The 17,535-nt window shown below is 34.0% G+C and overlaps 1 protein-coding gene across 5 annotated transcripts; it reads left to right on the forward strand.

Annotated features, from left to right (window-relative positions):
* The first annotated feature begins 500 nt into the window (after positions 1–500).
* LOC117237203 (probable ubiquitin carboxyl-terminal hydrolase FAF-X) lies at positions 501–17,535 on the forward strand. 5 transcript variants are annotated; one of them, XM_033500949.1, is made up of 30 exons: positions 501–629; positions 2,027–2,239; positions 2,453–2,717; positions 2,819–3,044; positions 3,142–3,276; positions 3,367–3,523; positions 3,601–3,924; positions 4,004–4,261; positions 4,339–4,437; positions 4,567–4,838; positions 4,929–5,130; positions 5,212–5,541; positions 5,627–5,961; positions 6,040–6,280; positions 6,356–6,493; positions 6,618–6,887; positions 6,968–8,727; positions 8,831–9,004; positions 9,072–9,213; positions 9,297–9,601; positions 9,685–9,935; positions 10,008–10,183; positions 10,257–10,453; positions 10,531–10,658; positions 10,746–10,912; positions 10,988–11,253; positions 11,353–11,588; positions 11,674–11,867; positions 11,947–12,212; positions 12,304–17,535. In XM_033500949.1, the coding sequence occupies exons 2-30, from the start codon at positions 2,174–2,176 to the stop codon at positions 12,479–12,481; spliced, it is 7,758 nt and encodes a 2,585-aa protein (XP_033356840.1). In that variant the 5' UTR covers positions 501–629; positions 2,027–2,173; the 3' UTR covers positions 12,482–17,535. The 5 variants fall into 5 exon arrangements, with proteins under 5 accessions (XP_033356840.1, XP_033356837.1, XP_033356838.1 ...); XM_033500946.1 differs by having other exon boundaries at positions 11,665–11,867; positions 12,304–12,481; XM_033500947.1 differs by lacking the exon at positions 501–629 and adding an exon at positions 659–1,005 and having other exon boundaries at positions 11,665–11,867; positions 12,304–12,481.

Raw genomic sequence — 17,535 nt, forward strand, 5'->3', positions numbered from 1 at the left:
TTATATCAAGTGTATAGATTACTATTTGAATCGACGTGATATTTAAAAAAAGATTTGTTTGTATTGAAATAGTATTAAATTTTTTAAAACAAGTAAAACAATAGGGGTTGAAAAATTCGTACATGTGCACATGAAATTCTACATAAACAACAAAAAATAAATCACAGGAAACTAGCTATTTATAGGAAGAAGAGTTTTTGGAAAAAATGTTTCGATTAAAAAAACAAAGAAATAAAGGAAGTACGGCCGAAATATGGCTATAATAAGGGCGGCAAGACAATACGGGGTTGAAAAATTCGTATATTTGTACACATACATATCAATAAAATTCTACATAGTTAACAAAAAATAAATTGCAGGGAATGAATTATTTATAGTAATTTGGTTAAGAATGTTTCGATTAAAAACACTAAGAAATAAAAAAAAGAAGGGTTAAAAGAAACAATCTGGTCGAAATTGAATGAGCGAGGAAATGCACGAGAAGCACCGTGAATGTAGTGTCAGTGGTCGTTTTAACTCGGGGACGACGGTAGCGCCGTAAGATAGTCGTGTTTACAGATTCGCCAGTGAGTTCTACAACGTCACGTCAAAAAGTGCAACAAATTTCTACCACCATTTACTATGTAAAGGTGCGTTTACCCGATAGAAGTTTGATGCGATAATCGGTGATAATAGGAACGTTCTGTGTGTTACGGCACGTTGTTTAACGGAATCGGGATTACTCTCGGGAAGAAAATTGTAAAAGATTTTCTTTAATACGGGAATGCTAATCGTTAGGATGGCCGCCATTTTGTCCGGAGGTGGCCCGGTTGAGTGAACGGGGCGAAAATAGTTGCTCCCTGGACACACCGAGGATTGTTGAAATTGCATAGGTACCGGTTACGTGGGATCTATTCATTTATCTCTAATTATCGAAAGAAATCTGACTGTTCGTGGAAAGAAGTGGCGCATAGATGAGAAACATCGAGATTTCTGTTCTCGTCGCCGCTCGACGTTAAGTCCTTTGTAAGCACGCCGTATACGTATTTCACGCGTAATTCCAAGCTAATTTAGCGACGATCGTTCGTGAAATTCTTTAAGTACGATGATGGTTTTCGATCGGCAGGAAGCAGACGACGGGTTGCTCATTTCCTGATTCTAATTTTTGACGGTTGACAGTTCGGTACGTTTGACGATTACACCCGAGAAATAAAAAGAAGCAGCGAGAGAAAGAGATCGAGAGGAGAGCGAGAGAGACAGACCCGGAGAGAGAAAGAGATAGAGAAATAATTCGCGACATGACATCGTACCTTTCATGAATTGCGAAATTCCAAAGAAATACAGAGACCCTTGGACGTGATTATTAGTTTCGTTTACTGGTTTACGTGCGAATCCGAGTGACTAGTAAACGTTTATGAAAAAATCGTTTCCTTGCTCAGATCAAGGCGAATAATTGAAATTTGTTAGCTGAAACCTTAATAAGATCATGCTGTCATACAATTTATAGAATGTGCGAAACGTTCTACGTTATCTATGTTGTTCTTCCTCCGCAAGAAAATTTAAATTCGTTAAAATTTTTTGCTGCTCGACTCTGAAATATTGACGGTGTACCTACCGGTGTCCCTCGAGGCGAGCTCGAATTACATGGTTCTTATCTTACGGATTTTTCGTCCATTCTAGTTTTCCAATTGGCTAACTTTTTCAATGTTTTTCAATGTTTTTCTATTTTATGTTTTCGGCCCGTCCCGTTTTTTGCAGAATTTATATTTATACAGTATTAGACTATAAATAACAGTACACTTGTTAATGATATATAGAATAATGAGGGAATTAATATTTGATGGATATACTAAGCTGTTGTAAAACTTCTTTACTAACATAAGTATTCTACAAGATTAAGTAATATTTATTGTCCTACTATTGTTATAGCTTCTTAATTGTTAGATCTGTATTGAAAGATTATATTTGAAAATGTCTAATATTATTACAATAACTTGTACAAATTTTAGTCTTTTTTTTTTATGAAACTTTTATTATTTTGTTTCAGATAATGTAGGTATAGTTTATTCAAACAAGGCCTTTAGGGTATAATTATATTTAATGTCAGTGAATGAGTTGGATGATTGTTATTGGTGGTGCGATTATTGGACCAAAAGATATTGAGACAATTGGAATATAGCAAAGAGCGTACAAAATGACGATTGCCACAAGAGGCCAAGGAGTAGGCATAGACCCTCCTGACAGCCAGCAAAGTACACAGGTATATAATTTATTTTTATATTAGTTAGTCATATATCGTTCATTTAAACTAACTGTATTTAAACTATGTTTAAGCTATATTTAAAGTAAATTTCGTTTGCAAAATTTACCATATTGTTTTATGTATAATTGTTATAATGTGAATTTATATGCATTTACATTATTAAATCATATCATATTATTGAGTTAATATTGTGTATATGTATAATAATAGATGCACAGTCCATCGGGCCCACAACAATTAGCTGACACAATGTCGGGACTTCAACTCACGGAGAATGTGGTACAAACAGAATGCACCAATGATACCTTAGCTTCAGTAGAGGATAGTAATCAGCTCCATGGCGAGCCAGATTTTCCTGTTGCAAAACTCAATATGCTTCATGAAAAAATATCTAGTCCACGTTGGGTTGTACCAGTTCTGCCAGAACAAGAGTTAGAGTGCCTGTTACAAGCCAGTATCGATCTTTGTAAAAAAGGTTATAATAAGCAATTTCGAAATTTTATTTAATCGAGTAAATAATTAAATATAAATTAATGATTTGTTTCAATGTAACAATAAATGCAAATTTGTACTTAGGAATTGATGTACAAAGTGAAGCGTGTCAACGCTTTTTTCGAGAAGGACTCACTATTTCTTTTACCAAAATATTGACTGATGATGCAGTAAGTAGTTGGAAAATGAACATTCAAAATTGTATTAATGCAAACTGTGAGCGGTTAGTGGATCTATGTATCCTGAAACTAGATGAGGACTGGTTTCCTCTTCTTGATTTGCTGGCAATGGTTTTTAATCCTAGTAATAAGTGAGTTACATTTTTTCCTATGTAACTGAAGATATGTTATTTTTAATTTCTTATTTTGTATTACTGATATTATACTGATTTATAACTTTTATTTCAGATTTCATACGTTTAATGCTGCAAGGGTCTCTGAAACTGTCCCTCCAGGAAGTGATATTCCTGATGAACAGCTTTATGCAAGGCCACCTCCTGATTCAAGAAGTCCTCGTGGTTGGCTAGTGGATCTCATAAATAGGTTGATAAGTGATATTATTATAATATTTCTTTATGATTTTATATTTTATACATGACATATAAATTATAAATTACTTAATTTTTTTTACAGGTTTGGAAGCCTTAACGGATTTGAAATTTTGCTCTCTAGATTTCAGAGCGGCCGAAATTTAACAGTACCAGTTATTTACGCTTTAATCAGACCTTTCGGTTTATGTTATGAATTACTTACTGTTCACACAATAGTTAAATATCTGATGCCTATTGTGGTAAGCATTTTATGAAAGGTATTAAACAACTCAATTACATTTGAATCTATACCAATTGGACATTTTTATGTTTATAGGAAATGGTGCCTGTAATTTTGAATAATTTAACTGATGAGGAATTAAAGAAGGAGGCGAAAAATGAATCAAAAAATGATGCAATATCAGCTATAATCAAAGCCGCCAAATGTTTAGTTTCACGAGTACCACACCAAGAGGAAATGATTAAAAATTTGGGAATTCTGAGACTGAAAATGATATTGAGACTCTTACAAATTTCTTCATTTAATGGAAAAATGAATGCTTTAAATGAAGTAAATAAAGTCATTGCCACTGTTAGTTTTTACCAACATCGAAATGCAATTGTTGAAGAAGAGGAATGGCTTACTGCGGAATGCATGGCTGTAGGTTTAATTAAAGTTTGTTTCAATTTGTAAATCATATCGACAAATATTGATAAATAATATTATTCTGTTTATATAGAAATGGATAAAGGAAAACGGAGTATTAGAAATTGTTTTAAGAGATTCGTTACATCAGCCTCAATATGTTGAAAAGTTGGAAAAGATTTTACGCTTTATTATAAAAGAACGAGCATTAACTTTAGAAGATTTAGATGCTGTTTGGGCAGCACAAGCCGGGAAACACGAAGCTATTGTGAAAAATGTTCATGATTTGTTAGCCAAACTTGCTTGGGATTTTAGTCCTGAGCAACTTGACCACTTATTCGAATGTTTTCAGGTGTTCAATATTGTGAAACTATAACAATCCTTATTCTATTGATTATTATAACTCAATTAAAATCTTTCTTATTCTAGATGAGTTGGAAGACTGCTAATAAGAAACAAGGAGAAAAATTACTAGAATTAATTCGGAGATTAGCAGAAGATGATAAAGATGGTGTAATGGCACATAAGGTATTTTTATGTTTACATTATATTTATACATTGTTACATTTTTACATTATTTAAAATTTCGTATCACTGTATATATAAAATATACTATTGATTTTACTTAAGCTTAATTGTATTTTTCATTAATATTAGGTGTTAACTCTTTTTTGGAATTTGGCTCATTCTGACGAGGTGCCTACAGAAATAATGGATCAAGCATTAAATGCTCATGTAAAAATTCTTGATTATTCGTGTTCACAAGAAAGGGATGCTCAAAAGACAATTTGGTTAGACAAATGCGTGGAAGAACTAAAGAATAGTGATAAGTGGGCTTTGCCTGCGTTGAAACAAATTCGGGAAATATGCTGCCTTTATGAACCAAACCCTAATATAGCATGTCATGGTCAACGGAACCATCATTATAGGTATATTTATCTAAATAGTGATGTAGAAGTTAATAATTAACTTAAAGCAATTTACAATTGGCATTATTTCTAATATGTTTTATTCTACAGGCAAGATGTTATAGAACGACTTCAAGCAGAACATTCTGCAGTAATTCTCGTGACAAACAGTTTAACAAATTATATGGATAAAATGCGGCAGTTGGTTAAGGAAAATCCAGACATTGATGGAAATACTTACATGCACGATGGTCGCTACAATCATATTATGCAAGTACAGGAAAGACTTAATTTCCTCCGTTTCTTGTTGAAGGTGACATTTGTATTCATTTATTTTGTAATAATGACTTGTTGTAGATCTTTATAATTTTGTTTATATCTGTTTTTCTTGTAGGATGGTCAACTATGGTTATGCGCGGATCAAGCTGAACAAATTTGGCAATGTTTAGCTGAACAAGGTGTATTTGTATCCGATCGTGAAGCATGTTTCAAATGGTTTTCAAAATTAATGGGAGATGAACCAGATCTTGATCCAGCAATAAATAAGGACTTTTTCCAAAATAATATATTACAATTAGATCCGACATTACTTACGGAAAGTGGTATCAAATGTTACGAAAGATTTTTCAAGGCAGTCAATTCTAAGGAAGGAAAATTAAAATTAAAAAGGAGAACGTTTCTAATGGATGACGTTGACCTAATTGGTACAGATTATTTGTGGCGCGTAAGTAAAACTTAATACTAATTATTTTTTATGATCGTAATAGTATTTTGTGTCATTACATATTTTTATGCATCTATTTATTCAGGTCGTGACCAATAGCCCTGAAGAAATAGCAAATCGAGCTATAGAATTATTAAAAGAAGTGAATACTAATTTAGGACCACGACTTCAGTCATCAGTTTTGGCGTTTCACGTGACATATATAGGAGAGTGTATGGACAGATTGAAAGCACATTATGATACTGTATCTGTCTTGAGTAAAGTATACCTTGAAGGAAGGGAAGAACGCGAACAGCAAATGTCAAATAAAATTAAAATAGAAGCTATGAAAATGTGCCGTGTTATGAAAGTGTTACAGGAATATATAAATGAATGTGATACGACATTTCCAGGAGAACGAAAAATATTGCCATTACATAGGTACTAATATTTGTATTTATTTGTAAAAATGATGAATTTTCTAAAATAACAATAATATTCTATTTTATTTGATTACAGAGCAGTTCGTGGGAAACACCTATCTCTTATCATTCGTTTTGCGAATCCTGGTCGTAATGTGGATGATATAGAGATATTTACACATAGCAACGACACTTTGGGGTCATTAAGGCGACAAATATTACGCAGAATTAAGGCAAATGGATCAAATGTAAAACTTGACTTATTTCTTAATGGAGAACCTTTGGAGTCAACAGATGACAGGAAATTACTTTCTCAAACTCCATTGAGGGATAAGATGGTATATATTAATATCTATTTTTTGTAAAACATAGTAATGTCAGAGTAATTAAAGAATCAAATTTTTTTCATATAGCTGTTGTCTGCAAAACTAAGTCAAGTAAACAGCAACTTACCGAGTTCGCCAGATAGTAGCTCAGATAGTTCTACCAGTTCTCCACACCATCCATATGATGGGCCAGATGTAGAAGCAGAAAATAGTTTACCCGGAGTGGTATGTTAATTTGCGTTTACATATAAAAAAAAAGATTTTTATACAATTCATTATAAGTGCAATATTATTTCTAGATGTTTATCTTATAACTTGAAAATTTAAAAGTTTCCTGTTTTTGTTATAGGTCATATCGCAAAGATCGCAGTATGCTACATTCTTCTTTCAGTTAGCAGATCTTGGATGTAGTCTTCAACATGCGCAATTACGCGATGGTGCAAGGAACCTTTTACAATTGGTGCCACCAGATACACTTACTGTATCACGATTGCAGTCGTTATTCGGTCATTGCAAAGAAGACGACAATTTAGATAATGCTCTTTGTAATGAACAAAATACTACAGTAGATTCTTTATTTTTTACTGCAAGTTCTAGCCAAGTTTTATACAATTTAGAGGTAAAGTTTTTGTAACATTTATATGTGTTTTTATTATGTATACCTCTCGGGTAATTTGTAATAAATTATTTGTATTTCAGGTTTTATATAGTTTATTAATGCCAGTTTTAGATCCAATGTCAGAAAGAGCGTTTGAGTTTCAGTGCAACTTTATAAAAAGTGGCGAAGCTGGTGTTATTCTTGAAATGTTAACTAAAAATAAATTTCTACCAAATGCAGACGAAACTACTAAACGAGCAGCGTATTTAACGGTGTTAAAATTATGTAAACTCTTATTAACGACAGTGGGTAATGTGATGGCCTGTGTAATGGATGAAGTGCAGCAAGCTGGTATTTCGGAAAACCATGATAATCATGTTCACAACAATCGAGGCCCAGTAGCGGTTTTGAAACAAGCCTTACAAAGTGTACCTAATCAGAATACTGAGTATATGTTGAGAAGCGTAGCAACGAACTTGGCGCAGCATTTAGCGCTTCGAATGTTATGTGGAGCAGCGGAATCTGACAAATGTCGGCAACTTTTTATGCAAGCCCTTTCCTGGGAGCTACCAGACGTAGCTACTATTCGTGCCATAATTAGGCTAGCATGGGCAGCATCGACAGGTAATTTAAATAATATAAATGCTTCTGCTGAGATGCTCCATACACTTCACGAAATAAATGAAAAGGAAACGTCAAATAATCCTGACAATAACGATGTGTTAGTATGTAAAGAAGCATTAGAAGTTCTGACAATCGCTTTGGTACTGAATCCAACTGCGTTAGAATCATTATCAAGAGATAAAATGTGGCATACGTTTTTGATAGATCTTGTTCTCTTGAGTACATCGAGAGTGGTTAGAATGGCTGCGGCTGAACAGTTTTTTCTTATATCAACGTGGTACAGTAGTGGTCATCAGCCATTACTTTTTGCAATAACGCTACTTTTCACTGTTTTAAACACTACGGTTATGGAGCATGCAAAACAGAGTCATGAGTATTTTCAGCTTTTATGTAGGCTGCTAAACTTTGCACACATGTCAGGATGTCCTCTTCTGACTGCTGAAACATTATTGAACATCGAAATAGCATGGTTAAAGAAAGTACGAGACAATGTTAAAGAAACTGGAGAAAGTCAAGTCGATGAAGCTGTCCTTGAAGGTCATCTTGGTCTTACTAAAGAATTATTAGCTTTTCTACCTCCGAGTAAAAAGTTTGAACTTGGCTCTGATGAAAAACACGGCGTAAATTTGATCAAGGAATTAGTCGAAGATTTTGTATTTCCTGCATCGTGTCTTATGCTGCAACTGCGTAGCACTGGAGAGCTAAGTGCTTCGCAAGCGAGCCCAGTATGCACGACTCCTCAATCGACTAGCGCAGCATTTGATTTACTTGTAGGTCTTTGTGTAGGCTGTGTACCTAACATGAAACTTCTAGTCACAATGCTCACTGATATGTTCTACTCTGAGAGAGATGAACCGCTAGTAGAATGGGATTATTTACCACCAGTCGGGCTTAGGCCACTGAAAGGCTTTGTAGGTTTAAAGAACGCTGGTGCAACTTGTTACATGAACTCAGTATTACAACAATTGTACATGGTTGAAAGTATAAGAGTCGGACTTTTGGCTGCGGAAGGTGCAGCGACAGATTTGAACGAAGATTTTTCTGGAGAAGAAAGAATTGAAGGAGAACAAACGATAGAAGCAAACGATAATGATACAAATGAAGAAAAATGTGGAGCAGACGAATCTCGAAAGGAATATAATATTGGTATTTTAAAGCAAGTTCAAGCAATCTTTGGTCATCTAGCATATAGCAAATTACAATATTATATACCTAGAGGTCTTTGGAAACATTTTAAGTAAGTTTACATTTACATTGTAAATATTGTTAAATGTATAATTGTCGAAGTGTAATTATCATCTTCATGTCATTATTGATGTTTTTATTAATATTATTTTCAGACTTCAAGGTGAGCCTGTAAATCTTAGAGAACAACAAGATGCAGTAGAATTTTTTATGAGTTTAGTGGAAAGCTTAGATGAGGCACTGAAAGCCTTAGGACATGAACAGATAATGAGCAAGATTCTTGGTGGTTCATATAGTGACCAGAAAATCTGCAAAGGTTGCCCTCATAGGTACCTTCTTAATTCTTAAATTTTGCTTTTTTCGGTAAACTGTAATACCGCATTACATTATCTTCAGATATTCCAAGGAGGAGCCGTTTAGTTTGATAAGCGTGGATATTAGGAATCATAGTAATTTACTGGACTCTCTTGAACAATATGTGAAAGGAGAATTATTGGAAGGTGCAGATGCTTATCATTGTGACAAATGTAATAAAAAGGTATAAACTTCATATATTTGTAAAGCACTTACGCATAATTCACGACATTTATTACATATTCTATTAACAAATTATATTTTTAGGTCGTAACAGTAAAACGATTATGTGTAAAGAAGTTGCCACCTGTTTTAGCGATACAATTAAAAAGATTTGAATATGATTACGAAAGAGTTTGTGCTATAAAATTTAATGATTATTTTGAATTTCCAAGAGATTTGGATATGGAACCTTATACTGTTTCTGGGCTTGCTAAACTGGAGGGAGAAGTTATAGACTGTGATTACGAGGAATCGGTGAAAGGGACTTGTACTAAATATCAATTAACTGGCATCGTAGTACATAGTGGCCAGGCTAGTGGTGGTCATTATTATTCGTATATCCTACATAGGTATTGAAATATTTATGTATCCACACATTAATATTTACATAATGGTTTAACACATATTTGTTTATTATTGCATTTTGTATTAGACAAAATGATGGCGTTGCAAAATGGTATAAGTTCGACGATGGCGATGTTACGGAATGTAAAATGGAGGAAGAGGAAGAAATGAAGTCGCAATGTTTTGGTGGTGATTATTTGGGAGAAGTATTTGATCATATGCTTAAAAGAATGAGTTACCGAAAACAAAAACGATGGTGGAATGCCTATATGTTATTTTATACCAGATTAGATGTAGAAGAAAATTCTTTAATGAAAAGTGTTAATGAATTATCCTTGTGTAAGTACTGCTTGAAATTCTTGTTTGTTAAAAAGTTATATTTACTTACTATAAAAATGTTATAACTTTTAGATACGAAACTAGGAGTTATGAAAATGCCCCCAGCTATCGAATATAGTGTCAGAAAACAGAATATCAAGTTCATGCATAATCGAAACCAGTTTAGCGCAGAATATTTTCAATTTATTAAAAAACTTGTATCTTGTAATCCCCATAACATCAATAGACAAAATATGAATGAAAAACTTGTAAGTCGATTTAGCAAATAATTTTTTTCAACGTTTGTATCAAACATATAATCTTTAAAAATTATATTTGTAGAATCCAGAGCAGGAAGAACTTGCAATGCTATCCGTGCAATTAGCGTCGAGATTCCTGTTTTACACAGGTTTTCATACTAAGAAAACTTTACGCGGTAACGCAACGGATTGGTATGACATCGTTTGTCATCATTTACGTAGTAGCAAAACAGTGCGATCCTGGTTTGCTCATAATGTTCTATTTAATCATCCACATAGGTATTGGGTTTTCTTGAGTATACATGTATCAATATAAGAGAATTTATTGTTTAACAAAATGAATTTATTGTCTTTAGATTTTGCGAATATCTTTTGAGCTGTCCTAGTACAGAAGTTCGAACGGCATTTCTCAAAATTTTGGTATTTCTCGCACACATTTCCTTACTGGATGGCCCATGCGTGCCGCCTAGTTTAAACGCACCAAGTAAGACTTTTAGTTATATTTATCATTCTTTCAAACAGATTAATAAGATATAATTTGAAATATTTGTTCATAAATCTTTATTTCCAGCTATACTTTTAGATCCAACAGCAACACTCAGTGATCATTTATTGCATGCAGTACTTTCTTTACTTCACCGTGAAATCTCAGATCATGGCCGTCATTTACCACATTATTTCTCTCTGTTTCACACATATGCATCGCTTGGTCTAGCTGAAAAAGCCCAATTGCTTAAGGTAACTTATACATTGTTTTTCTCATGTAAAATCATTTAATAAGATTATGCCATTTATAATTGTTTTTTATTGTAGTTAAATGTGCCGGTTACGTTTATGTTGGTTGCTATTGACGAAGGACCCGGACCTACGATAAAATATCAGTATCCTGAATTAACTAAATTGCATCAGGTAGTTAGTATGTTGATACGCTGTTGCGACGTGTCATCGAAAGCACACTCGAGTCTTGCACAGTCAGGTGTAGCACCTTTACCAAACCCATATGGTGACCCGGCATGTCAAAATGAATATTTGATGCCTATTCAGCCGCAGGCAGCAGATATTCTCTTTGTTAAGAACAGGTAGGTATTTCTTAAATAAAATGCGTTTAAAATATAGATAAAAGGTAAATATGTAAAGTATAAAGTATATTGATACAAACTGCAATTTTTGTCATCTAGTTATATGAAAAAATTGATCGAAGATGCAGACGTTAACGTTACTGAAGATACAGTGAAATTATTGCAATATTGTTGTTGGGAGAATCCTCACGTGTCACGAACCGTTCTCAGTGAATTATTATGGCAGATTGGATTTTCTTTCGCACATGAAATAAAACATCATACTGACCTATTACTTGCTGTACTTCTTATGGAGGATTCGTGGCAAACTCATCGTGTTCACAATGCTCTGAAAGGTACAACTGTTGCAGGTATAAGTTTTTAATTTAAGAGGCATTAAAACATGAGATCGTAAAATGTAATTGTCATTAGGTGTACCAGATGAAAGAGAAGGTTTATTCGAGATAATACAAAGAAGTAAACATCATTATCAGAAAAGAGGTTATCAATGCATTAAATGCATGGTGCAGCTCTTCAGTAAGTGTCGACCTGCACATCAGCTCCTGCATCATAGTTCCGAATTGAAGAGGAAGTGGATACACGCTACCGACTGGCTTCACGAAGAACTCGATAAAGTATTGAACAATAATAATAGCTGATTATGAAGTTACAAGAAGAGATTCATATATTAAACAATATCGACTTTATTTTCAGAGACCGTATGCTTCTGCGGCACCATATACTCATGCGTATAGTAATTGGTCTCCACCAGCTCAATCCAATGACTCTGCGAATGGTTATGTTTTGGAGCGTAGTAATAGCGCGAAGAAGACATTAGAAAGAGCATGCGAACTTTGTCCGGATGAAGAACAGGAGGTAGAGGATGCAAGCGAAGATTGCACTGAGGAGACAGAGAAGTACCAACCACAGAATAGAGACATATTGCGATCGAGACGTAGTTTAGTATGGGGATGTATAGGGTAAGATTCAAAAACAGCAATTTTATTCAATTTCATTTATCATTATACAGTCCTTATTTAAAACATAAATCATTATTGCTTCTCTCTTCAGTTATCCTGACGTCACTGTAATGCAACAAATGCAAGAGGAACAACAATCTCAGCCTAGACCATCTCCAGTTCATACTCCCCTTTGGTCCCAATCCCCGGTTATACTCACACCACCAGCTCATCAGTTACATAGTCCACAGAACTGTGAGTCGTCACAAAATACCAGCCAGGATCCATAATGAACGCTACATATTGACGTTCTACCAAGTTGCTGCCTCGGTGAAACTGTTTCAAGATATTTAGACATTACTGCGCCAGCAGCTTGGTGCCGAACGATAGAGGCACCTGTACAGATATAACTCGCAGATTTGTTCTTATTTGCTGGTATTCACGAACTTGCATTTGCAACCTGAGTTTTATTGTGGGCAGTTACTTTCATGAATGATATGATGTGGCATAGCTATCTGCACTATTGAGAAAAAAAGAACGATGTTAGAAACAGCAGGCGATTATTAAATAAGTAAGAACAGAATTTCTACGTATTAGTTGAGGCAACGAGAATTCTCATCGTAATTTTTTCTTACTCCTAACGTTCGTGCATTCCTCATTTTTTGCATCTATATAATAATTTGTGCTTTTGAATTTCGATAAAAGGAAGGTTGTTTTGGTAGAAAGAAATCTTCTGAAGAGAAATTGATACGAAGAGGAAAAAAGAACAATTTAGATAAGAATTACACTTGCCTCGATTAATGCATACGAATTCAAGTGTAGGAATACGATAAGATTGTATAAATGTATAGCGAATAGTGTTATGGAATCCCGTCTCTGCCGAATAGAAAAGAAAGGTATAAAAAAAAAAGAACCTAACTTTCCGTATGTCTATGTAAATTTGTTACTAATAAAAAGTTAAAAAATGAAACTTTCTAACGATCGAAGGATAAGGCTAAAAAATACAGTAGTTTCCGATTTAATTGAAAAGAGAGCAGAGTTAACAAGTCAAGAGAAAAGAAAAATTACACATCTATCGATATTTCACTATTTTAGTCTTTCAAGACGAAGTAAACGAAAAAATTTCCTTGTACTTAATCTCGAGTATCAAAAAAAGAAGAAAAGAAAAAAAATATAAAAAAAAGGAAAAAAGAAAGAAAAATAAAGAGAGAGAAGCCACTCCTCTGATGCAGACGTTTGTGCTGTATGAGAATCTAAACATACACCAATAAGATGCCTCCCATTGTGCTTTCTTTCAGTTCATCAAATTTGAGAAGAAGAATTGTGTCTTTGATATCATGCGACTCCATTTTGTATCTTAGATAGTTATTTAAGAATCGAGTTGTTGCTTCAAATTTTCATTGCTTATATTTTTGTCTGTTATGTTTTTTCGGCTATTTATGAGAAATTAACGAAAAAGAACTTGATCGAATGAAATTTAAGTGGACGGTGCAGTTGACCGCCTAAAAAGTTATTCGGATAAGAAACGACAGTTATGACGGGATGTTTCTACTTTAAATAGTAAAGATGGATATTAAAAAAGAGAGAAAAAGAAGGAGGCAAAATGGATGGATCAGTTTGTGTTTATTATAACGAGTCGCAGTGCCGCGAGGAAGAAAAATAAGCCTTGTTCGAAGTCCAAATTTTTACAAAATGAAAAACAAATAAAAAAAAGGAAAAAGAAAAAAAGAAGGAATTGAAGAAAGCGTGACGGTAGCGACACAAAAAGGGTATGAAACAAATATAAAGAAAAAACACTAATTTGTATCGTTCTAAGGTACGATCCATCGTTAAGAATAAAGAGCTGTGGTCTTTTCGCAGTATTATAAATCGATTCTTAGTTTTCAGTCGACAAGAAAAAGGACAGATGTGTTAGATGTTATACTGCTTGTATACTGTTCGGCATTTTATCGGGCATACAACGGATAAACGACGAAACATGGGAGAATAAACGATGACTGCGATCCTTTAACGTATGAACTGGCCATAGCTCTGACTTATTAAATAACATGTGTTATATAGATATTATATAAATAATACTAAAGAGGAGGAGAAAAAGAGAAAATAAAGTCACGTGTAATGAGGATATAAAGCAAGCCGTGTGTATACATAGGAATTCGTGCGATGAGAAAATCAACGACTATGTCAAGACACCAGGAAATAACGACATATTGATTATACTGTTCGTATTTATCAAATATCTACGTTAAACAGTGTACCAAATTATATAATAGCTACTATCGGTTAAAAATAATAATAATGGTACCTAATCTTACTCAGAATATGTACATATGCAACTGCTTTTTATATGTGATAAAAATTATTATATTCCTATTATACATTGAGGTTAGTATGCTATTGTAAATCCTGGTTTTTTGTACACAGACTGTATACTAAGTTCAATTTTTTTGTTAACGGAGAGAATGTAGTCTATAATTATTTAATATTTAATTGTATCGCTGAAAGAATAAGCGTAACACGTCTTGTATGATATACATAACTTGATTACCTTCTAACAATCAATATCAGATTTAAGTGATCGAACCTCGAAGTTTGTGTCATGATATAATACTACTAGTAGTGTCATTATTTCTTTTTCTTTCTTTCTTTCATATTTCGTTCTCTTTTTTCTTTTATTTCTCTCGAACGAGCGATGATAGAGCTAGAAAGATATGGACATTAAGGGGGAAAAAACAGATGTAAGACAACCGGGTACACGATTCTAATTCATGATTTATATAACTATTGTCCGAAAACTTATCGAGCGATTTCATCGAACTATCGAACATTCTCATATTTACTACGAATTCTATGTGAAACTGTGACGGATCTACGAGAGTCGATCAAGATTGCCGGTCATTTTTAATGCGGTAGTTGCGAATAAACACGCTTGTTTTTTTATAGTCGACGGAAAAAGAAAACGGTCGGATGCAACATTTATACATTTTCTTTTTTGCACGAAATGTTACTATACAGAGAACAACAACGATGAAACATGATACAAACAAGAACAAAAGCGAAAAAGAAAACGATATATTCAAATCTTGATAATAAGCGAAGGTGACTGATACGACGCGTTAATCAAAATCAAAGGCAAATGCATGTGAAGCAATGAAAAAAAGAAAAAAAAAAGTAAAGTTATACAGTTGCATGCTTAAGCAAAGAAGAAAATGACACATTGTACACAAAAACGAAAAAGACGCGGAAATGAGATAAAAAAAGAGAAGCAGTTACAATAATTCGAACTCCAAGCGAAATGAAATTTCATAAAACACAAAGTAAAAAAAAAAAAATGACAAAAGGAAAATACAAAAAAAAAAAAAGATGGAGGAGAAGAAAAGAGTCCCTCGTCGATGTTCGTTTAGTTTTAGTTGTAAAGGTAATTTTATGTATTAACTCGATCGACGCTCTAGTCAGTAAAATTAAATAAACGGAAGGAGATTAACGAACCTCGTTCATTTAGTAGCGTAGAGTATCTCTCGAAATCTTTGTATTTTTTGTTTCCAGTACGACGATTGTTCAAACGATTTTGTTTTTTTTCCTTCTCTTTTTGTTTTAAATAAAACGACGTAAAGGAAAAACGAGATTTCCAAGAAACTAATAAACATGTACGCGCATTCGTTCGAGGCATGTCTTTTCGATGGTATCAGAAACTACCATGGGACACATCCGCTACTTTCGTGGTGTTCGTGTTTCTCCATTTGCCTTTGACAACTTCCTCCGAGGCTATTTCGAGAATGAAAAAAAGTAAAACAAGCAAGGCGATACGAATGAAATAAAAAGAAATCGAACCAAAAAGAAAAAAGAATAAGAAGAGAAAAAAGATAGGAGGAACGAAATGATTCAACAATGAAACTACCTCGTTAAGCGGTCAATGTATTTACAATTTACACGCGTACTGATTTCATTGCCAAAACCCTTTGCGCTCCATTTAATCATTTAACGAAAATACATTTCTTCTTTCGTTTGGAGCATTTCCTTTGTTCGACGAGAAATAACATCTAACACTTTGGATGCTGATGTTCACGATAGATTAGAAAATGTTGTACCAATGGTAGATTTTTACTTTAAATAAATCGCGGATAAATTTCATAGCGGAGCAGCACGCAAGGAATAATGGTAGATCGATTATAGTGGCATCGCGAAAGTTAATTTATTCCAAACTGTCTTTTTACACGCGAAAAGAAATTGGACTGCAAAGGGTTAACGCTGGCAAGAAGCTGTTCTTCGCTTTTAGAATGTCAACCGCATTATCCGATACAGCAGAAGTTTATAAGTTCACATTTTTCTCTCTTGTCATTGAATTCCGTTCGCGAATGTTTTGGATCGGATTGTTCATTGATATTTTAAGAAAGATCGATACACACGGGACGATCCATTTTTATTTACGAATTGATCTATATAAGGCTAAGGGGGACAGGAAAAAGAAAGGAATCTATTAAATTGACTTTCTAGTAATTTTACTAAGGTGAAGTGCCATTTGAAAAAGACGTCAAATAATCTTCGGATGACCTTATTCTAATTATATCTTTGATACTTTCATCTAATCTAAACGTCTTATTTAGTAATCACTTTATTCGTAGGAATTTTTCACTAATTTTTCACTAATCGTGCGTTTGTAGATTCAGATGGATCGTCCTTCGCCTGTTTTACAGATTATAAAGCGTATAAAAAGATATCTAAATCCCTGTTACGGTTCTCAGTTTCAGCACGTGTCTAAAGAGATGATTTAAATAAATGAAGAAATTACAAACAGAATGTTGACGGAACCATTTTTACTTTTGTCGGATGTCTTTGTTCTTTTTTGTTTGTTGTTTGGAACGCGTAAAAGAAAGAGATGTGGTAACGAGGAGAAAAGAGAGATCGTAGCAGGGCCGACGGAAGCTTCTCAGAAAATAACAGAGGCTTGTGATTCCATCGGAACTTGTGATTTCTTTCACGTGAATCTGCTCACGTGTGTACGAATAAAGTCGTTCGACATCGGCATTCGTATGATGAAACGATCGAGTATAGTATGGAAACTTAGTCGGTAGATAATTAAAGATTATATAAAGATTGAACTCGTGTTCCAAATCGACGTTGGACATTGGAAAACGTACTTTTTTTTCTCTACTTCGCCACTCGCGCGACGAATGCCTCTCTATCAAAGATAACACAGCGTGAAAAAAATGAAGCGTGAAATTTCGCTAGACAAGTCTGAGGGCGTTGATAATCAAGCCAGTCGGTTTCAAGCTGATTCCGCACGAAACCAAATGTAAAAGATAGTGTGTATATACTTTGTGTCCGTCAAATACACGCTTTTGTT

This window comes from Bombus vosnesenskii, unplaced genomic scaffold, assembly GCF_011952255.1.
Source record: "Bombus vosnesenskii isolate JDL3184/JDL3185 unplaced genomic scaffold, Bvos_JDL3184-5_v1.1 scf7180000013361, whole genome shotgun sequence".
Taxonomy (NCBI): domain Eukaryota; kingdom Metazoa; phylum Arthropoda; class Insecta; order Hymenoptera; family Apidae; genus Bombus; species Bombus vosnesenskii.